General features: G+C 40.4%; 1 protein-coding gene across 3 annotated transcripts in view; it reads left to right on the top strand.

Annotated features, from left to right (window-relative positions):
- grin2bb (glutamate receptor, ionotropic, N-methyl D-aspartate 2B-b) overlaps positions 1-24,367 on the top strand; it is a 101,622-nt gene that overhangs the window by 14,288 nt on the left and 62,967 nt on the right. For all 3 annotated transcript variants that reach the window (XM_079658168.1, XM_079658169.1, XM_079658170.1), the window contains exon 2: positions 5,400-6,089. In XM_079658168.1, coding sequence (XP_079514294.1) covers positions 5,400-6,089 — 690 coding nt within the window. The remainder of the gene's footprint in view (positions 1-5,399; positions 6,090-24,367) is intronic.

Consider the following 24,367-nt stretch of genomic DNA (forward strand, 5'->3'; position numbering starts at 1 on the left):
TCTACTCCAGTTTAGGGATTTCATATCACAGTAACATAAGTCCATACCAATGACAGTGAAAAAGCTTGATACCAAATTCAATAGCACGTAAAAAAGAAAATCAAAACGATGAATCCCATTTTCCTCACACATTTGTTATTAATGTTTCAATACTCTCTTCACTATGTAGTAATTAAGGTCATAATTCCTTCTGTAATATCATTTTTTTTCTTTCTGTGAAAAATAATCTTTCAGAAAACTGTATTCATTTTGCACAAAATCTAAACTCCACAGGCTTACATGCCCACGCTGCTAACAGCTGACTCTATACTCGTGCAGATCTGTTCACATTGAGCATTATCAGGGACAAAATGAAGGCAGAGACTAGTTCTTGTAAAAGTTATATCAACTGATTGCAATCATGCAAACATACACAAGCAGCTAAGACAAATACATGTATTCATGCCAAAAGGTTTAATGAATTGGTAGGATTAGGCTAGCCAATAAAAAAATACACACTGTAGGCGAAAATGACACTGTTAAACTGGTCATGTTGTGTCAAGCCTTATTGACTTTTTAACAAATCAATAATGCTTGACACAACATTACAATGGTGTGTTGGATAACTCTCCTTCAATAGCAATGTGTTATTTTATAGAAAACTAATTAGAAATAGAGAAGAGTCAGAAGATACACATCCTGATTCTAACATGGGTTTAGCCTATTTGTTGTACAACCCAGAGCCTGCTGTGTGTACATGAAGCTACTTGTGTGTGTGTGTGTGTATGTGTGTGTGTGTGTGTGTGTGTGTGTGTGTGTGTGTGTGTGTGTGTGTGTGTGTGTGTGTGTGTGTGTGTGTGTGTGTGTGTGTGTGTGTGTGTGTGTGTGTGTGTATTCTCATGTTGGAAAAACAGAAGCCATATACAGTTTGCATGAGGAGGGCTCAGATGTCTGACCGAACAGAGCTTGACTTGCAGAGCCATTTGCTCTCTGCCCATGCTTGAGAGTCTTCATGGAGCACCGGGTTGAGGGTTAGTCATGTCGGTAGTAAATTACCGGGTACAAACAAAGCACACATGTGGGTGTTTTGTGTAGCCGTTCAGCGCCACTTATCCATGTTTTCTCTGCGCCGCATATGTTATTGTAATTGCTGTGTGAGTGCTGTAATTGGCACAAAAGAGCAAATATATTTGCATGTCAACTTTGTTCCGTTGACACTGTATTTGACGGTTTTGTTGAGTCCTATAATGCCATGAGAATATGATCCTCTCTTGACACCCCCCATTACAATGTTATTAATGGGGGAGAGATGTTGTATGATGCTCTAATAGCCGCTCCTGCTTCGCTGCATGCTCCCTGCATTGTATTATTTCTGTTTATCTGCCTGTAGCTCTTTTGGAGATTCATTTTAAATGTGAGCTACACTGAAAGCCGGCGCAGTGGATCAACTCTGCAGGAGCGCATTAACGTGTGTGTACGTGGGTGTGCATGCGCGCGTTTATGCGAAGGCGCCGTGTTATTTATTTAATGTTACGTGCATTTTATTTTAGTCGCTGAGAGTCAGTGCAACAATTATGTGCTAGAGCTGATAGAAGTAAACTGTGTTTTATTCGGAGAGGGCACGCACCGCATGAAGTAAGCTGCATGAATTAGTGCGAGTTGTGTGTATCTTCCTGTCCATCAGGGTGTTATGTGGAGGCATATTTGAATTGTTACTATGGAAACGAGCACTGCCGTTATACAGGAACACATTTCCGAACGGCTCTTGCTGCTCCCCCGTTCACTGTCACACTTCTTGCATTATTTTTAAAGATGTTTGCTCTTCCAGTTTCCCTCCAGTGTCTCTTCTCAGTGGATTCAGCAGGCTTTTTTGCCTTTTTTCTCTCAACACACTGGATTGAGATCATTTCCTTTTTCCTTGCTTCCCATTTAGATTTATTTAACCTCCTCCCCACCCTTGGCTCTTCTTTTATCATCTTGTGCTAATCATGTCCTCTTTTCATTTTTTTTTCTTCAGCTGTGTCTCCCTCCCCCCCTCCTTTGGGTTTCTTAATGCTGTTCCTTCCTCCACCTCCATCTCTTTTGTGTCTCTATTTATTCTCTCCCTCGCCCCACTCTTCTCTCTCCTCTTCTCTTCTCTCTGCTGCCTTCCTCCCACTCCTTTCCTCCTCCTCCTCCTCCTCCTCCTCTCTCTCTATCTCTCTCTCTCTCTCTCTCTCTCTCTCTCTCTCTCTCTCTCCCTACTTCTCTTTTTCTGTCTTTTGGCTCAACTGTAGCGCCTCCATGGAAAATTCAGCTTGTTTACAATTAGCATATGCACCTGCAATTAGGTCTGACAAACCTCTGGTAATGAGGCCTTTTTAGACAAAAACTTTTTAATGTAGATATCATGTTTCCTCCGCTTCTGATTTTCAATATTGCTTTCACAGATGACTCCTTGCTTTCTGACACTGCTTTCCAACTCAGGTTTCAGTTCTTCTTACCACTTCCCTTTTTCTGCTAGGTTACCTTTGGACTTTTGTTTTTGGTGCTGACTGCTGTTGCTCAACAGACAGGGGGCTGGATAAATAAATGACTAGCAAAGGTGTTGTGTGAGCGAGGAAGAAGATTTATACTCTACCCTTCATTTATCCCTCACCTAAAGCGCTCCTCCATGCTTAATTTATAATATGAGCATGAACATACACTTAATAAGATTTCAGGTCTTGTTATCTATGCAGAAAATATGCCCAAATTTGTCCTGCTGATAAAACACACACACACACACACACACACACACACACACACACACACACACACACACACACACACACACACACACACACACACACACACACACACACACACACACACACACACACACACACACACACACATACACTAACACACACACAAGAAAGTGAGAAACCACAATTTTCACATCATGAACATACACTTAATAAGATTTCAGGTCTTGTTATCTATGCAGAAAATATGCCCAAATTTGTCCTGCTGATAAAACACACACACACACACACACACACACACACACACACACACACACACACACACACACACACACACACACACACACACACACACACACACACACACACACACACACACACACACACACACACACACACACACACACACACACAAGAAAGTGAGAAACCACAATTTTCACATCATGCTATGACTAATTGTTTCCCCTGCCTGTCACCTCCCTCGGCTTCTACGCTTCCCTCAGCCTCTCTCTTTCTTTCCTCCAACATTTCTCCTCTGTACTCCACTGCTCTTTGTACGGCTGCTAATAGAGGAGCAGTAAATAATAGCAATAATAGTAAATAATAGGTATGCTGTTGACTTCAGAGTGCAGTGAAGGAATCTCAGAGGGATGGTGGGAGCCACTGAAACAAAACAGGTTTGGAGGGGAGATGGAGGAAAGCAATGCAAGTAGTGTGGGAGGGTAGAGGGGGAGAGACAAAAAGAAGAGAGGGAGAGGGAGTGAGAGGGGACTCAGTGTGTAATGGTCACTTAGCCTGGCAGCTAGTCCATGAAGCCGTGAGGCTGTCAATCTGTCAAAATGCACCCAGAGTTGTCCTGACTCTCTCAAAAAACAAACACACACACACACACACACACACACACACACACACACACACACACACACACACACACACACACACACACACACACACACACACACACACACACACACACACACACACACACACACACACACACACACACACACACTCCTTCGCGCTGTGTCCTTGATGTGTGCCACAGGGTTCCTCAAAGCCAGTCTCAGCACAGTGTAATGGATGTGGCATTGTCACTTGATGCTCTCTCAGTGTGCGGTGGTTTGATTCCCTGCGATGTGGTTCACTTGGTTTGCCTAACCATGAAGACAAGTTATCCCAACGCTGCCACCAGATGTAGCTCTGCCACACCAATAAAAAGAGCAGATGAGGTGGTTTTTACACCGGAAAACTTAAGAAAAGAGATGTTGAAGAACCAGTTTGAGGAGCGAGAGTAGTGGAGAAAAAGTAATACAAAATTCTACAAACAAACACGCTTGTGTCATTTATGCACCTCAATTAATAATAATAAATAAGAAAATACTGACCTGAAATTAATAATGAAGCAGAAACAGAATGGTATGCTCTATTTATTTTTGTTGTGATGGAGTTTTCCACATTTTAGTTTAAATTGATGACTTGCTGTATTACATTACATTTAATTTGTCTGACGCTTTATCCAAAGCGACTTACAATAAGTGCGTTCGACCAACAAGATACAAACTTGAAGAAAACAGAATAATATAAGTACATCAGGTTTCATAGAGCCAAACCATTTCAAGTGATACTCAACAAGGCTTTAGATAAGCCAGTCCTTTGTTTGTATGTAAGTGCTTAGTTAGTATCTTTTTTTTCATTTTATTGGTCAAAGTGGAGTCGAAAGAGATGAGTTTTCAGTTTGCGCTGGAAGATGTGTAGGCTTTCTGCTGTCCTGATGTCAATGGGGAGCTCATTCCACCATGTTGGAGCCAGGATAGCAAACCAACGTGTTTTTGCTGATGGCAACTTGGGTCCCCCTCGCAGTGCGGGTGCAGCGAGTCGTTTGGCTGATGCAGAGCGAAGTGCACGTGATGGGGTGTACAGCTTAACCATGTCCTGGATGTAGGAAGGGCTAGATCCATGCAGATCCACGCAACGCAAGTACCATTGTCTTCAAGTGGATTCTAGCAGAAGTTGCGTCGCTTTCTGGGTCAGGAGGGGACGTATCCTCCTGATGTTGTAAAGTGTGTATCTGCAGCAGCGGGTTGTAGCAGCAAAGTTTGCAGTGAAGGACAGTTTGTTATCTAGGATCACACCCAGATTCCTTGCAGTCTGAGTCGGGGAAACAATAGAGGTACAGATGTTGATTGTTAGGTCAAGAGTGGGACAATCTTTTCACGGAAGGAAAAGCAGTTCAGCCTTGTCAAGGTTGAGCTTGAGGTGGTGAGTAGACATCCGATAGATGTCAGCTACTGTAGACAAGCATAGATGCGTGCGACGACCTAGGTTTCTGAACGGGGAAAAGACAGAATGAATTGAGTGTCGTCAGTGTATGGTACTGTATGGTTATAAAGTACCAGCTGCATCTTCCATGAGTGTACAGGATCAAGCTCTACTTTTCCAATTATTTACCATAGCAGCGAGCTAGAAAGATTTTTCAAGTCATTAAAACATTATCCTGTGTTTTATCATGATCCTTTACTTTCTGATCCCTTAAAGTCTGTTTAGATGTTTTTACTTATCAATTAAATTCCATTCAAAGGAGCTTTATTGGCATGAACCTATCAAAAACATAGCATTGCCAAATCCTGCTGTGGTGTTACAAACAACAAACACTAAACATCATTTCTCTGTCTCTCTCCCTCTCTCTCCTTCCAGGGACGGCATTTACACTCCTTCACAATGCTTGTCAGCCTCCACCCTTCTCCCTCCCGTCTTCAGGACAAGCACTTTGTCTCCCCCCCTTCCTCCACCCCCCCACCTCCTCACCCAGACCAGTCCTCTCATCATCCTTATCCCCAGCCTCGGCTGACCCTGCCCTTCCTCTCCTGGTCCTTCTCTCTGCTCCTCTTCTCCATTCTCCTGCTGCCCGTCTGCGAGTCCCGCAGGGGTGGAGGTCCAGGTTCGGGGCCTGGAGGTGCCCAAGGGGGGGGAGGCGGCCAGAGGGGAGGCGGCACCCAGAGAGGGGTAGTCATCCCGCCTCAATACTCACCAGCGATACCGGGTCTTCCCCCCATCAACCCCAAACTGATCAACTCTCTCAGCATAGCGGTCATCCTGGTGGGAAACTCTAGTGAAGTAACTCTGGGGGCGGGGCTTGAGAAAGAGGACTTCCTGCACATCCCTTACCCTCCCAAAGTGGAGGTGGTCACCATGAACGAGACCGACCCCAAGAGCATCATCAATCGGATCTGTGCTCAGATGACGAGGAACTCTCTGCAGGGCGTGGTGTTCGGTGACGACACGGACCAGGAGGCCATCGCTCAGATCCTCGACTTCATCTCGGCCCAGACACACATCCCCATCCTGGGCATCCGCGGGGGCTCCTCCATGGTCATGGCTGCCAAGGTAGGAAAACAAAAAACACTTAAATGTGATTGTGAACTTTTATGTTTGATCTAATATTTGGTCACGCTGCACAATTGATAACGCAGTGTAATGACGTCTCTTTATTTTTGTTATTTCTACATCCAGCAATAATTACAATATTGTCTCTGCGATGTGATTTTTACATCATATTATATTATTTTCACACCGTTTTAATCAAGACAGAAAAGCTTGTTTTATGGGTAACTCATTCATACAATAAATCATAACACTCATATTAAGGATATTTCTGGTTCATTAAAGTTGAGAGGCCAATTAAGAGAAAAAAGGAGAACTTTCTCTCTGTTTTTTAAGATTCATCAGCCTCCCACCACTCAGTGCTGCTTGTCATTCTAACCCAGGCTCTCTGCTGATTGATTTGGTGTTAATTAATCTGGGAGCCTGACGTCATATCGGAGCTCCTGACAGCGAGTCGACTTAACTCCAAAAGGAGTCGCAGCGGGAAACAAAAGAGTACACAACAAGTCAAAAAGCATCTCTGTGCGATCGGGATTCAAGAGATTTGGCACAAACCAGGCCGCACAAGGAGAATCTATGATCCAGAAATGGAACAATAGCTTTGAAACGTATCCTTTCAATAATGTTGCGTTAATAGGCTTAGCAATGTTTAAGTCCCCCACAGAAGAAAGACAGAAGAATGACACAATCCATACAATGCTGAGGTTGTTTTTTTATTAGCTGTCTTTGTGAAAATGGGACATATCATGGAGATGCTCTATAGTTTGGTTTGAGTTATGTCTTCGGAAACACATTGTATGTTTAATTTTCAAGACATTTAGTTTAGTTCGATTGACATTCTTTCCTTTTTGAAGTACTAAGGTAAATTCAATCTTATTAATTCATGAACGTGATGATCTTTATTCAGAGCTTTCAGTACAGAATTTGTTTAAACTTCATGTGGCTGAACACTTAAAAAGAGTAGTACGTCTTTATTTTATTTTTTAAAAGCGAATCTTGACTAAAGATCTTTTGTCAAACATTTATTTCAGCAGATAGACAGAAGAGTCAAACTGAGATATTTAACAGTGGAAAAACATTAAAGAACTACAGCTATCTTATCTAAAAGTTAAATGACAGCAAATCAAGAAAGAGTAGTCATTTAGTTTCATAAAAAACGTTACTTAATACAAATTGATTAAATGCTGTTCAAGAAGAAGCAAAGTTTATAATGTTTGCTTTTGTTGGCATGTTTCACTGCTTGTTCTTCATTTGATTGAAAGTTTGAATTTTAGGAAAAAGGAAGTAGGCTACTGACTTTTGAAAAGACAAAAATGTAAATGACCTTTCATAAGATCCTTTCTTTGAATAATTGAAACACTGTGGAACAACCTGCTTGCATCTGTAAACATGTATTATATTACACGTGTTACGCTTTGTGTTGTCACAAGACGTTTTATTTAATTATTGTATGAAGGCAATGCTCGGTAGAAATGTCATTATTGCACAGCAGTTCCTCCTTTAGAGAACCTGGTATGATTACATTTTGGGAAACCTTGCTGCATAAATCTGCATGATAACTAGACAAACTGATTTCTTGAAATGACTGTAGTCAAACCTTCACTTTAATATTATTTGTGTGTAATAATTGTCACGTACAAACACATTTAGCAATCACAATATCCCATCACTGAATGCCCTAATTAGAAAAAGGGGGTTAAGTTTGTTTAATTGCAGCCATTATGCTGGATAATAATAAACTTGCCTGAAAACAGAGTCAGGATCAGATTCAGAAGTCTTCTATTTGTCCCACAGCGGAAACATTTTACAAAAACAAAGGGAAAGTGCGGATGAAAGGCAAATACAACATATGTAGGCTAACCAATCAAATAGAGAAGGCAAACATGTTAATACAATCAAAGTAATACACAACTACGGTAAAAATAGCAAGAGCATAATAAAAGTGAACTAACAGCCAAAAAAAACAATAATAAATAGTATTCAGCATAAATATATATTATCTGGAAATGTGGCTCCTCTTGTTGCCTCACAGATACATATAAATCAAGGTATCTCCTAACTTTAATAAATAAATAATCAACAGAAAGAAATGTTCCCACATCATGACAGCGTGTAAAAGACAAAGAAGAAAGCCGGCAGAGCCCTTTCTTCTTCTCTTCTATAAAAAGCTGTTGCACATGAAAACACAGTTGTGAACATGATGGTGGAGTTGATTGTAAAAGAACAATGGAGGGATGATACTGTCAAGATAAAGAAGGACAGAACAAGAGAAAAAATAAGTAACTGTGAGAGAGAGAGGGGGGGGGGGTTTGATCTTTATAAAATACCACAACTTGTGTGGGTGTAAAGGAGGAAGAGGAATTTTGCTCAACATAGAATTACGAAATTTTAGAGTTGACAGAGAGACCGAGGGCACACACTGAAAGTGACATGAGGGAAAGTGTGTTCAAGAGTGTAACAGACACGTTAAAGCACAGCTGAAGGACACAGCACATACGAGAACAGGTGTGTGTGTGTGTGTGTGTGCGTGCGTGCGTTCGTTCGTTCGTGCAGGAGTTTCCTGCGTTAGACAGCATTTGATGACACCTGGGAAATCCCATTATGGTGGTAACTTCACAGTTCGCTGGACAAACTGGAAAATGCAGATTTTTTTTTTTTTTTAAATGTAAATCATTGCAAGGTTTTATTGGGTTGCCCTGGTATTCAAGATTTGTGAAGGGGCATAAATAATGTCTTCAGATATCATGTGCCAACAGAGAAAATACATTATTCACTCAAAGAGACAATATTATTTATTGCTGGTAGTGAATAATACATACTGTTATTTTCTTCATTATGTACATGTCAATAGTATTGTACAGCAAGTAATTAAAACATGTAAAGGAGAAAATAATAAGATGTATGAGGGGAAGATGTTAATCAGAATTTAGATTCTCTCTCTCTAAATATTCTCTCTTCCCACTAATCTTCAAATAATAATGAATCTCAGGGAAACTTAAATGGAGGATAATTTAGATTCGACCCCTTTAATGGTTTGTATCCTGTGGGAAACAGTCCTTTGACAGGCTGTGTGTAAAATGGGTCTTATAGCAGTGTAACACGAGTGTTACCTGGGTGTAGCATGGGTCTAGTTGCAGTGTAATATGGTTGAATTAATAGTGTAACACGGGGGTAATAACAGAGTGATATGGGTGTTATACGGGTGTAACACTGTACAGTGTAATAGGGCTGTATTAATGTTTGATAAGAATGTAATTTAGAAAATAGCAATCAATACATTTTCCAAAATACGTAATTGTTAATGCCCATTTTAGAGTGAAATTTCATCTTGAATGCAGAACATTTAAAACAATAGCCTGTACATACAAGTGGGATGGTTAACATTTAGTCACTGTAGCCTCAGAGAGCACAGTTCACTTGGCTCGTTTCTTGAATGCAGAACATTTAAAACAATAGCCTGTACATACAAGTGGGATGGTTAACATTTAGTCACTGTAGCCTCAGAGAGCACAGTTCACTTGGCTCGTTTCACTTTAAACCTTTTTTATTTTTGTACACACACACAAAACGCAGGGTTGAATGCAGTGGACACAGTTGGCATGGCAACCACTTGCTTGTATATTTCATAAGAAGCAGTTAGAGATGGGAGAGAGAAAAATAAATGATGATGATTTCTGAATTGGACAAAAGCAGTTGTACAAGGTTTAACACTCAGTCCCCGAGGGGTGGGGTGAGGTTTTGAATAGATTAAAGCATAAAACAGAGGTGGAAACACAGGGGACAGAGATCAAAAATACGGTGGAGGAGAGGTGAAGTATATTCCACGGTGGTAACGGAGTATTTTAATGTTTTATTTATAGTGTTTGAGTCTAAGTAAAACATCAAAACACAACAGAACCCTCCACCTGATATCCATTTAACCCTATCCAAGACAAATAAAGCGAATCAAAAACAATAGTACAACTGAAACAGTTGTATTTTATTATGTAGTTGATTGTCTTATGTGCAAGAACGTTAAACATTTTCAATTGTTCGACCCATAAAATAAGATAAAATCCCAAAAATTAAAGCTTTGTTTATTCTTTGAAAACTTCATCTTGGGCTGTGGGAAATTCAGAATTGAACGATTAACATGTATTTTATTTATTTACAGTAACCGTCTAGGCTTTGATGGTTTTTTGTTTGCTTATTTTATGTCTTCAGAGTTAAAGACAAAACATGTCTTGGTGGACAAACAAATGTGTATTTTGTTCGACTCAATGGGCATGATTAGGGCTGTACTGAACAGTTTCAAGTGCTTCAGTTCATAACGTTAACATTGAAATCTGTATCATTGAAATGCAGCGCAGCTTTTTTTTGCATGTCTATTAATTCTGTTTAAACATTTATTTTTGGGTAACTATATCGTAAAATATCAAGACAGGCATTTAAATGCTCATTTGTAAACTTCAATCAAAGCTTCAAATATAAAAAAACAACAACCTAGGAATAAGGGAGATAAGAGCATGTAAAAGAGTGACAGGCAGATGGACAGCTGTGTGGATGAGGTGGAACATATAGAGCCATGGTAGTTGTGTGAACATGCTGTATGTACATACTCCTCTAAAAGAGCACGAGAGTGATTATCCAGAATCAATAACTCAATACCCTGTGTGTCGCCATGTTCGATCATTATCAGTCCACAACTATGTCCAATATAATGTGCTCCAAATCTCCCAGAAGTCCTTTCTATGTAGGGCGTGCCACTGGATCTCTTCTTTCTTTCTTATGACTGAGATTCCCATTAAGGCACTTGATCTTTAGACCACATTATTCAACACACTTCTCAGTGCAGATAGTGAGACCATATGAACCTGATGATACATCGCAGCACTCCTGGCTTTATTTTCCCTTTCAGCTCCCCATTATAATGAATCAGTGGCAGATGCAGGTAGGCCCATTATGCACCAAACCATTTGTATGCTTCCATTTAGCCATTAATTCACTGCGTGCCATGTGTTGGTATTGGCATAATAGCACGACGAAGTTGGCCCCGGCCCACCCTCACTTCCAGCTCTGGAGACTAATGAGGTCTTCCTGAATCTATTGTTCTGACTTAAGCTGTGTGTACATGCTTTTGTGCTCAAGAGTGTGTGTGCACGTGTGTGGACATGTAGTGCATGCTGGTGCTCAATGATAATAGCCTGTTTGCCTGTTTTTGGGGAGATTACAGTGGTTGTTTTCACTGCAAACAAACTACCTAGAGGCGCACAGCGTCCTGAAACCATTCCTCATAAACGGTCCAGTCTCCGGCTCAAAGTTGATTTCTTTCCCCCCAGGATCTTTTTTGTCCCTTTCAACACTGCCTACAAATCTTTTAAACCATGCAGTGGGGGCTTAACGTTTGTTCTTGTTTCATATACACCTCTATTTGTGTAAAAAACTGACTGCCTTGTAGTTGCTAGTGAAACTCGTGGATGAATTGACCGCTGTGCCGTGGCTCTCTTGTGATGGTGTTTCTGCGATCAAAAGAAAAACAAAATGCTGTGTATAAAAAGCACAAAACTGCTTTTGCCTTTTTTAATTTTAGACATATGTCAGTGAAAAATGTAGTCTCCACCCCTTGATTGATTACCACAATTATACACCCTCTCTATCTTTTAATAGGCATAATTTGCATGACTGTTTGTCTGTTTTTAAGACACACATGGCAGTGGAAGTAAAACTTTTTGCACACTTGTTTGGCTACTTTTGTAAAATATGTGTTGACATTATCCAGGCACGCTGGTAGCTGTACAGTGAAACGTAGGTCTTTGCTAATCTGTCGCAGCTGAGATGATTGTTTGAGCCAAGGGTGCTCTCCATTTTCTCCTCCTATTTTTCTCATTTCTAATTTGCAGTTTTATGAATCCCCCCCCCCCCCTCCTTTCAATCTGCATGCACCATGTAACCCATTATGATTGCTGGTTGTACATGAAGGGATAATGGACTGCCTCTCAATGTCCCCTTCAGCAATTACAACAAATCCCAAAAGACAAGAGTTAAGGAACAGACTTCAACAACATGTTGCACCACATGCAGCTATTATCTGATATTGTTCTTTAGTATTCTGTCACTCTGATTCCTAAGCCCTGTTTAGAAAGGATTTCTACTTTTCAAGGAAATGTTTGGAAAGTGAGAAGACAATTAGCGCGTGTGATCAGTCTCAGAAGTTACATTGACAGGAGAGTCTGCTCTATTTGTGCCTAGTCACTGCAACAAAACGGCTCCATATGTCAGATGTATCTTCCACAGCTGACGCTGATACACTTGAACAGCAACAATATAGCTTGTACAAGAGAGCAAAGACAAGTCTCAACCAGCTGTCGGTTTGAGCTGGTGGACTTCCTCGTCTACCCAACACAGCACTTATCAGATTTCATTTATCACAAGAGTGCTGTTTGGATATTTTTTGACATGTTAGGCATAGTTTTGTTGGTTTGAATTTGAAATAAAACAACATATTTTCATGTGACTAAAACAACAAGCAGGATATAGTAATGATTGCTCATCCTCTCCCTGTTAAACTACCCCCCCCCCCCCCCCCCCCGCCATTAGAGCTTAAAACAAACTTTCACTCTCTCTCCCCTGCTCTATGTGAGGTGTAATGGCCGTCTGAATATGATTAATGCTTCAATTTGCCTGGCTTTGCCATATGTTAATTCTTTAGGAGTCAAACAGACGAAACAGAGGAACAAAATCTTGTGTTATTGCTGAGGTCTGTGAGAGCTAGATTCAAATACTGTATGACGACTCAACCTTCAGTCTATCATAATCTTTGAGGTCATGAAATGACATCATTTTGAACCACTACTCCTCTGTCAGTGAACGGTATAGCTGCGACAATGTCTGGAGTATTCTTATTGGGATGTGTTTAGTGATTTAGTTCAATTCGCCATGTATCCTAGAATGACATTTAGAGAATTACCAAATTAGAGAACCCATCATAAATCCAGACAACCAATACTGTGAGGTTAATGGATATCTGGGTCAGGACCATAGACTTTCTATATAAGGTCAGGACTTTGTTTACATACATTGGAATGGAGTAAGAGTTGAGTCTTTGACCAAATTGTTGCATGTTTGCAAGGAAAAAATTGTATTTTGTATGTATGCAGCAGCAACATCAGAGAGCAATGTTCTGAGGCTTTAAGTCACAAGCCAGTGGAGCTAACACACACACACACACACACACACACACACACACACACACACACACACACACACACACACACACACACACACACACACACACACACACACACACACACACACACACACACACACACACACACACACACACACGCACACACACACAAACACACACACACACACACACACACACACACACACACACACACACACACACACACACACACACACACACACACACACACACACACACACCACAGGTCCACATCACCCCCTTTTCTTCATTCTAATCCCACCTCTGTTCCTTTTCTTCCTCTCTCTCTTCTCTGTCACATATACGAAACAACATCCTAAACTGTTTATGACTGTGGTCCTGACCTCGCTGTCCCATGAAATCAGTCCATACTCTCGTAATTCGTTTAGTTAGACTTTCCCATTTTCCCCGATAACTTTCTACATTTTGATTGTGCCCTTCATTTGAGCTGCAAATACTCTCCTCGTCCTTTTCATCTCTTCTTTCTCCTTCTCTGCCTCGTCTTTCTCTCCAGATAATGAGATCGTTTTATCAGCCGCTGTGCTGTGCGTGGACAGGATGAGTAATTTTGGAGATCACAGGAGACTTCTGCATTGCACTTGGTTACAACAGGTTGTCAGAAGGCTCTGGGAGCCTCGCCTGCCGACAGTGACTATCAGGCCTTTTAGCATTGCAGCATATGGGCCCTAATTACCCAACTAATCTTATTATGTAAGGTAAAGGATGGGATATTATTCAAATGAAATGAGATTAAACTTTTGAGACACTGAATGGCAGAGCTACGTTCAGATTCCTCAACAGTAGTGATGATGATGTGCTTTCGACAAATTCAATTTAGACATACATCAGTAGAATTGTCCTCACAAGAAAAACATCAGTATTAAGTGACTGTTGAAATGCTTAATTTATATTTACTTCAACCATTGAACTTCAAGTGTAAATGTAAATTGACCCACTTGTCTATCAGAAGCAACATTGTGTGATTATAGGGATAAAAAACAACAAAGACGTACTTAGGATGGTTAGGTCATCAAAGCACTTACTTTACTTTAAGTGCTTTAGCACTTGACCTTTACTTAGACCTTTACTTAGGCCTTGTAAGCATTGATTTATTTTAACCATTATCATGAATACTCTCTAACCTCAACCAAGTAGTATACCCAAGCAGTAGTGTGGCTTAACATATCCAAACCTCATTTCACCTTGCATTATTGGTAATTGCATTCTTGAACTTTCTCGCTCAGACCAACATTAGCATTCATTTGGAGTTGTTTGTGGCCATGTGATGAATTTAAATCTATTGGTTTCGTCAACTTTTTCTGTCATTTGACACATAGTCGATGTCAAATATTAATAATGGGTGCTTTAACCATAGTGGTAGCAAATCAGAAAATATTTATATGAAATAATTTATTTGACATGGCACGTTCAAATGATGCCGATGGGGACGTCAGATAAGAAAACAATCAAATGTTTAGGAAAGTGATCACAAACGACATATTTTGTTGTTTGTAGTTTAATGGATTTATTTAGATTGAAAACTGACAAATATATTTTTCAACTGATCCTAAAAGTACAAGTATTGATCCGATTTAGTGACGGATCGTTGTGTTCTGTGTGATTCTGTTTATGTGCCAATCGCAGCAGCTGTCTGTGTTGGTTTCAAATCAGAACATCAAGTGTTTGCCATATAAATGCTGACAGATGTCTCAGTTATCATATCATAGAGCATGAGCCTAGGTGCTCAATATTAAACCTGCTGTACTCTAAAGAAAGTCTGTAATGTATTTTTACCAATAATACTAAAGGTGATAGCTAAGACATGGTCCGTGCTACATGCTAACTATCTGCTTTCCCTCTTAACCGCACATTGTAACTGCTGATTTAATTTATCACACCTCCCAAAGCCCCATCCTTAAAGCTGTTGCTTTAAAAAAGTTCAAACTGACAATTTTCCAGCGTTGTGTGTCATCAGGGATTTAAACTTAAAGCCAACTCCTTTTTCTGTTACATGTTTTTATTTCCTAAGCTGTATATCTACGAGGGAAATCTGGCGCCATTGCTCATGACTTTGAGCTTCATCATGTAGTGTTTTCTTATGTTTAGGCAATACAGAGAGAAACAGTCAGCGAGAGATAAAAGATACAAAGATAAGATCCGGTGCAGAAAAAAAGCTGTCCCTTTTGCATCAGGCTGAGCAGGGCTCTTAAACACAGACAGAGCCAGCTGACTTGTGGGTATTTAATCCCAAACGGGCAGAAAGGTTGAGTTTGTTCTAATTGCATCGAGCTGGGGAGGGCCGTCATTTACATTCATCACTGAGCCTCCATTTGTTGTGACTGAGATAAGAGAAGAGCGAAGGGGAGCAATGGAGGAAGCAAAGACACATCACTGTGACAAAGTCATGTTTTGTTCATGCATCAACAAAATCCTATTATTTATCTACCTGTTATTATGTGTTTTTTATACAGAACTTTTGGGAGTTGACATGTTAGACCATTGCCTTTATTTACATTAATACATTACATGGTCAAACATTTTTGATGATGGTCCCCTAAATGTGCTTGAACAAAAATATGACTTTGATAATCGTTTAACAAAACTTTTGTACGTTTAGTTTTGTACACAAACTATGTAACAGAAACACTGTTTTCATATTACCTTAAACAGTATTTGCACCAATATGTTGACCTTGCTCATGAGCCTAGCTCTAATAAAATGACACAGAAGGAATAACTCACAAATCAAAATGTTATTGATGCTATTAAAACGGATTTTTGATCTTTTGCACCTTCACTCTTCGGTACCTGCTCCTTCTTCTTATAATCTAACCATAGCACTAATGTCAAGCTGGCACTACCTCGAAAACAACACCAATAGAAATACCACCAAATAGTATAATGCATCTTGAATGTATTTGCCTCAATGTCAACCCCACTGAAGTCAGCATGTCGTTGTGTCCCTGGGCAAGACACTTCACCCCAAATTGCTCCTGTGGGAATTGCCCACAGTATTGAGTATGTAGGTCTAACAAGTGACATGTAATGTAATGTAGTTGATGGAAGCAATGGCTGATTATCATTTTGTGTGATGGGATGTTCCGGCCTGTGTGTGTGAGTGTAAGCGATGAAAAGCGAAAACTAATATCTGTTGGTGACAGCTGGTGAGTCTCTGGGACTGACACGTCCTGCTCAGCGCTCTTTATCTTCACTGCAAGCGACACCCAATGAGTGGCACCTCACTGGCACTGGTTCAGTCTCTCTCTTCTCTAATAGGCCTTGGCCTGATTCTCAGCACTCCTTTTGGGTTTACACCTAACATCCGTCCACCACGATGTACACTTCACTTCGGCTGATTCCTCTCAGGTGGAGAACATCCATCTGGTGTGTTTGAAGTACCCTCTCCGGACACAGTTGACGAGGAGCCTTCAAGCTGTCACGCTGCAGAAGACTGGCTCTCAACCTGTCGCTGAAACAGCTAAACCATGACAATGATGGAGTTATAAAATGACTCGGCCATATAATACCTTGTGTACCATATCAGTGGTTCTCAACCCCCGCGGCTACTGTCTATATTTAGTACAAGGGATTTGAATTGTGTAAGGAAATCCTGAAATACAGTTAGTGTCAGCTACTGCAGAGGTATGCAAACACACCGTGAGTTTCAGGAGAGCCTGTTTGGACCTGATGAAGAGGAAATCTGATGTTTGATTTGAGTCTTAATTGATATTTTATCACACAGCACTGGAGAGAGCTGTAGTTGTGAAGGTTAGCTTGTGCGTTAGCTGAGGCTGATTACACCCGGGCGAAGCTAAGAGATGATGTGACACTGCAGCTGTTAGCCCCTGCAGCGTGTTATCACACACAGTCGTGTTTATTCAACACACACTGGTGGTGAGTGCCTGACTCAAAATGTTCAGCTTTACAGTACGGTATACGGGCTGCCTGTATATTCTTTTTGAGCTGTCTTCTGTTTATTTCTTACTGTTTCTTTGGATTCCTCACTGTCTCTCTCGCTCTGTCTTCTCTATCTTTATGCCACATCTTTCTCTCTCTGCTTTTCTCTCTAATCTCCTTCTCTTTCCCTTTTTTCCCTCCTCTTCTGTTCTGGATCAAAGTAAGCCAACGCTCTCCGGCAAGCACCGGCTCAAAGCTTACATTCTCACCCTTCAAAGCCACTGCTTGTGTATAAGTGAAGAAAAAAATTAAAAGTCATTTGACGCTTTTTTTGCATTCATGTCATGCAGAGGGAATATGCAAACGAGGAATAATGTGAATGTAATTCGTCCTCCGTTGATGACTGAGTGGACACAATACCTGAAAATATCTTTAGCTGTTATAAATCAGGTGTATCAATCATTGCTTACACTCTTCAACTCAGGGTTGAACTGTTGCTCTGCATACCAGGACCTCCTTTACATTCAGCAATACAAAATATGAAGTGGTTCTGTGCAAATGGTTGGTATATTTCAAAGGAATTGGCTTATGAATGATGCACAGTTGCACAGTTTTTGATACAGATCAGAGTGAGATTATAAACAAAAATGTGTGACAGATACAGAAGATGTGTTGGTTATCTGCAATCTCATACAAATAAGAAATGTCAATGAAAAGCATCTGATTTATTTCCTTTCCTTCATATTTCTGCATTTTTTTTAAATGTATAAAACACATGTTCCTGTCCCTGGAGAGTCATCAGCCACATATACAAAGAAAATCTAATGCATCCTTTTCATTGAACCCAAACAAACGCTATAGAGACGTTACTCAACCACCAATAGGCTACCATACAATTTAGGCCCCCTTGTTCCAAGCCCTCTGAATCACACCCTACGTCATCAGTCTGTTCAGGGACTCAAACGGTCTGCTCCTTGTTCTCGTTAACAGGTTTTTCCCACAGTTGAATAAAGAGTGATCAGCCCAAGCTTTATTATTTAGTTTAAGGTGAGGTGTTGTTGTCATTTTCCCACATAGCTAGCCAGCTACCCCAAGGTACCATAGCAACAGAAAATGACCACCACCATTGTGAAATGTGTTGATTTTAATGTCACAGCGCCACAGGCAACATACAGACACATTTCTTCATGAGCTACAAACATTATGCCTAATTTTCTCTGCTTGTTTTGACTCGAGTCATCTCACTTTTGGTCTGGTCCTTTTTTCTCTTTTTCCTTTTCCTCTGAGAAATATCCCTTTCATTGTAGGAAGGGTGATCAGATTAATGAAATAGCAACGCTGTGTGACACTGCCATGACATCTTCAGTGGACTTCTGACTGCCATATTTAAAAATGTGGGCCAAGTAAATACAACACATTGCAGTCGCTTTTGACTGTACAGTAGCTTAGTTATATATAAAATGGCGGTTTTGTCCCGTCTTGCAATAGTGACAATTATCTCTGATCAATCAGTGGCATGCAGTGTTTAACTCCATCTTTTGGTATTGGTGTTTTGGAACCTAGAACAAGTTAACCAATACTATTCACAACTTTTGCAAGTGGAAAACCAAAGAAAGTGAGTTAACGCCATACCAATGCACTACAATTGGGGCTTTTGCCAATTACTTCGACTGTAAGAAACTCTAATAGTGATTTCTCACGTTTCCTGTCATTTTATAGACAATAATCAAATGTTTAATCAGCAAAAGCACCAGCCGATTAATAGATTAAAGAACATATGTGTTAGTTGCATCCCGACATGGGGAGGGTGTGGTGGACGTTCAGGGACGTTTTGTTCTGATGAAGCAGTGACATAGATCTGTGTCTGTTTTTGTGATGAGACCTCAATATGTTGAATCATCAGCCATATACCACGAAACAGGGACACCGATCCCACATGCAGTTCATTATAGTCACAACCCCACCCCCCCCTGCCCCAGCACATACAGCAAGCAAGACTTAACATACAGTGCACGTCTGTCAGCCCTGGTTAGCTTGTGTTGGTTATATATAGTACACATATATAAATATGTGTGTGTGAATATGAGTGGGTGGTCCCAGCCTGCAGACTGTCACGGTCAATGAGACAATATATGGAGAATTTGGCCCCTGCTGCCTCATCTGAAGGAAGTAATTTGAATTTGAGTGAAGTCAAAACAAAACTCAGCACTAAAGCTCAGAGTACAGTTAATAATATTAGCGAGACAATTTGTAATTTCTTATTCCCAAAGGGGCCAAACCTATAATTGAGCTGCTAACATTAGTGGCCTGTAATTGAACCATTATAATTGACCTCAGGTTTGTTCGCGGATTAAAACTCTGCAGAAATGTGATGCGTCTCCTCTCTCATATCAGTAACTGAAAAATACAGTCTTGACGCTTAAGAATAGATATGCTCCTATATTTGTGTAAGTAGGTATTTTTTCACACTAATGGCATCTTTAGCAAGACCGTATCCATGGGAACCGAGTTGCCACGGAAACACTGCATGTCTCTTTGAATTAGAAATGTCTTTCTGGATCCCTCCCTCCTCTGTGTCTCCCTCCTTCACTCTCTGCTTCCTCCTGTTCTTCCCTAACTTCCCCGACATTGACAAGCCAGCTGCTGTCAGTCAAAAAGTCTCGAGCTGCCGAAGGAGACGTGTGCGCCACAAATGGAGCAAATGGAGGGATGACGGTTTGGCATCTGTGCTCTCCAAGAAAAATAATATGAGGAGGGAGGACTTCTTTTTTAGTGAGAGGGGTCTTGGTTTTTAATCAAAAGCAACCTATTGAACTAGAAAAGGAAATGTTGCATGACATTCAAAAGATAATGATGACGAAGAGGATGCTGCGAAGAGAAGAGCAGGAAGATTGAAGGAAGAAAGAGAGGGCTACAGAGAGGGAGAGAGATAGCTGATGAAAGGAGAGGGGAGAAGTGATTGATTGTAGCTCTCTCTGATGCCGCTGGTATCTGTGTAACCATGCTGCCACACTTATCCAGCCTATCTGATTTAACAGCACGCGTGATAAAGGGGAGAGAGAGGGATACATGCATACAGAGATAAAGCGTTGCAGAAAAAGAGGGTATAGAAAAAGTACAAACAGAGAGAGAAGAGATGGAGTTATTGGGGTGAGTGCACAAATGAAAATGTGGAGGAAAATCACCCTCGTTCCCCCGGTGCTTATGAATGTATGAAAAAGGGCAAATGAGAGTTTCAGGGGAAGTGGAGCGGGTGAATAGACACAGAAGAGGAAACGGAGTTGAGACGTGCCAAAGAAAAGCGCGTCATGAAAAGGTTTTGAACCGCATGTCTCTCATTCCACGCTGCGCTTGACTCCAGTCTGCACTCTCACCCTGTGTGCTTGTTAGAGAGGGAAGCAGAATTGAAAAGGCAGGGTGTAGGGATACAGGGAGGAGAGACGCAAGAGGGAGGGAGAGGCAGAGGGAGGAGAAAGGGCAAACATGCAGTTTGACACGGTGAGAGGCTAAAATAGAGCCGCTATATAAAACACACCTGTGGATCAGCCTCATGGTAGTGCACTGCAGTGGAGAGCATCAGTCCTTCATTCACATTTACTGCAAGTGACACAGCCATCACAACTTCATTTCTAATCACGTGTACCATTATTCCTTAGATGGGGGCCTTTTTTAATGAATGCAGAGAGAACTTTTCTTTCAAACAGCCTATAAATAGAAGCTGGTGTTTATAATTAATCATAGTTTAGCAGGGCTGTACAGAATACAAATAAATGGGATGAGAAAAATATAGATTTTTGTTATTGTGGTTATATAAATGTAATTCATGATCCTGTGAGATGGCTGCTGGATCGCCCTAGCTCCTGTGTGCGGCAAGTGGGAAGCAGGAACTTTACAATAACAAACAAACATGTTGTAAACATCTCCAGGAAATGATTATTTTAATTGGCATCGGTCATTTAACAGCAACATCTAATTACTTTCAATCAAAACTGATTGGAAAAAAATCAAAAACAAAAGTTAATTTGTTGAATAGAGAAAGTTTGAGCAACACCGTACGTCATCATTACATTGTTTACTGATTAAATAAGGGTTGTGGAAATGTACATTTTGAGCTTTTAGTAATTATTTGAATAGATTACCTTTTTAAAATATTGATAGTGATTATTAAAAGGGTTGAGGTTTAACAGCTCTCTATTGAATATGAATGTTCAGACTCTTCCTATCAGCCTCAGTGAAACACAGATATTCAGATATAATGAAACCTCACATCTCATATTTCGTCACTGCTCTGTGACTCACGGTGTCTCTCCTCACCGCAGCAGCTAAGGAAGCTAAAGGTAACAAAACAACACAGCGGAAATAATAATAATTCTACTTTCATCATTCAACAAATATCAATTAAATAGGTCGCTGATCTTCTGCATGCACGATGCTCTACCTGAAGGTTACCTGAGGGCGAAATCATTCATGCACTGCTATAGGTCACTGATCGTGGGGGGTCACAGAACACAGTGCAACACTGAAGCAGTCATCCTTCTCAAATGACCAACAAAACATGTTGTTGTTTTTTGTTACTACTTATATATAAAGAAAGTGTATGTAAAGACAATCCGTTATGTTCTGTCAGTTTGTTATCAACTGTGTTGCAGGGTCTGTTTCTGTGTGTCACTGTTTTTTTATCTGCACATGTCTGTAGTGTCGAAATGCAAAAGAGTCCGTCTAAAAGAAAAACACCTGGATTTTTAAAACTGGTGCCAAAAACACCTTCTTTCACAAAGTACCTACAGTTACAGAGATCACACAATCTCTGTAACTGTAGGTACTTTGTGAAAGAAGGTGTTTGTGCTTGTGTGTGTGTGTGTGTGTGTGTGTGTGTGTGTGTGTGTGTGTGTGTGTGTGTGTGTGTGTGTGTGTGTGTGTGTGTGTGTGTGTGTGTGTGTGTGTGTGTGTGTGTGTGTGTGTGTGTCTGTGTCTGTGTGTGTGTGTGTGTGTGTGTGTGTGTGTGTGTGTGTGTGTGTGTGTGTGTGTGTGTGTGTGCTTCTTGAAGCTATCTAACTCTGTGTGGGAGTAGCTGTTATTTAGGAGTTTACATGCGTTTGATTTGAATAACATCGGACCACATGTAGAGGAGCTAACAAATCTGACTGGATCTCTGTCACTGTGACGACCTCACCTTTTAATGTGCAAGTTAAGTGAGACCAAAGTAGAGGACACGTGTCTGTGTTAGATGAAGACATTTTAACACATCCTCACGGGAAAAGCACGGATGCAAACTATCATTAAAAAAGTCTCAGTAAACAAGCATGCACGGCAACAGGGCCCAGGTATAACTCGTGTTCTCATCATGTAAGAGTTCAATACATTATATAAACTGGATCATATATGCATATTTAGTCAAATTGATACAAATGATAGTAATATATTATGATATTTATCAAAAAACTAGGCAGAAATTCTTGGTTTTAACTGAATGAATGAGCTTGCAAAACAAGAAGCAGCTGAATGTCAACGTTTAGAATGAATCTTTGTACAGTGCTGCTAAATTGGGTCGTGGAGTTTAACACATGAGCTGTAACAGAATACAGAGGGCCAAATGAAACAATGCTATTTGTTCCGTTTAGAGAGAGGTAAGATTCAATGTTTTTGGTGATGGAGACTGTCAGGTAAAAACGTATTGGGGAGAAAAACAGATTCAAGTTATAAATTAAATGTAAAATCCATAGAGAATGGAAAACTGTTAACTTTTATTTAGGATTCCTTAAAAAAATCTGAACTTTTTTACAATATGTAATCTAATTGTCTGTATATTGGCATGGCTATTCTTCTCTCTTATACGGCCCTACACACGGCGGCGGCTTGCCGGTGTCGGTACCAGATGTGTTCGAGGTACCATATGTGTTCGGGGGCCGTCTCTTACCAATGACGTCACGCATTGTACGCATTGTGATTGGCTGTACGGTAATTTACCCAGGGGTGCTCGGGGGCAAATCACATCTACAGATCATGACGAACCGAATTGAATTATTCCTATGCTCCTAGCGTGTGAAAATGTTTGTGAAAAACATGTTAAAAAAACATGAAAACGGAGCAATGGCTGTACGCCATTGGCTGTACGGCAACTCAAGAGGACCATCATACACGGTCAAATTCCGAACATTTAAACATAGCCTACACTTCATTCTTTACTTTGTCCGTTATTATATGTAGAAGATGAACTACCTCTCTGAAAGTTCCCAATGTGTTCATTTTGATGGGCTGTCTTCTGAGTGGTTAAACATCACTAAAGATTTTCTGACTTCTGACTGCTTTGGATATATAATTACACCACAATAAGGTTTTACTATCACAGTGCACTGAGATTTGTGACAAACTGTAAAGCACTTACGCATCACTGTACACTGTAAACCAAGGCGGTTTTACCATCACTTACTGTACTGAGGCTCAGTCACTGGTACATTTTCATTTAGAAAAGCCATGTTGGATAAAGTAACATCTTATATCTGCTCCCTGATCTCTCGGCAAATTGAAAGTACTTATTGCCTGAGATCTCATTCTGTGGTTTTATTAAATGTGCCAAGTGCTCGGACTGTCTTAGGGAAGAAAGCTTTTAGATGTGCAGCTCCACTAACTTGGAACAGTCTGCAAAAAGAATGTAAAATTACCAAGCTGGTACCACTACATGTTTTTAAAGCTCGGTTGGATGCTCCACAGTCAGATGCTGTTGGTACCTGTACATGTGGATAGATATGTAAATTGTAATCCCTTTATTTTTTGCTGTATGATGTCCTTTTGTTGTTCTGTTGTTTATGTTTTTATGTCTTCATGTGGAACCTACTGCTGCAGGTCTCCCTTGAAAAATAGATCATTGATCTCAATAGGATTTTACCTGGATAAATAAAGGTTTTGAATTGAATGTCGAGCATTAACTGCAAGTCACTCAAATGCATAAACTGGAGAATAATTATGTTACAAGTGTTACAGAAAACATATCCAAGTGTAACAAACATCCAGTATTAACCTTACTGTTTTTTTACTAACAGTAACCAACTAATAATTTTCATGAAGTGCATATTTATTCCAAACTCACAATATATATATATGTATATGTAATAAAACATAATGCACAATGGTACACAGTATCCAAACTCTTTAGGCACTGGTCAGAGGCATTCATGTAAAGC

This window comes from Notothenia rossii (assembly GCF_949606895.1).
Source record: "Notothenia rossii genome assembly, chromosome: 1".
Lineage (NCBI taxonomy): Eukaryota > Metazoa > Chordata > Actinopteri > Perciformes > Nototheniidae > Notothenia > Notothenia rossii.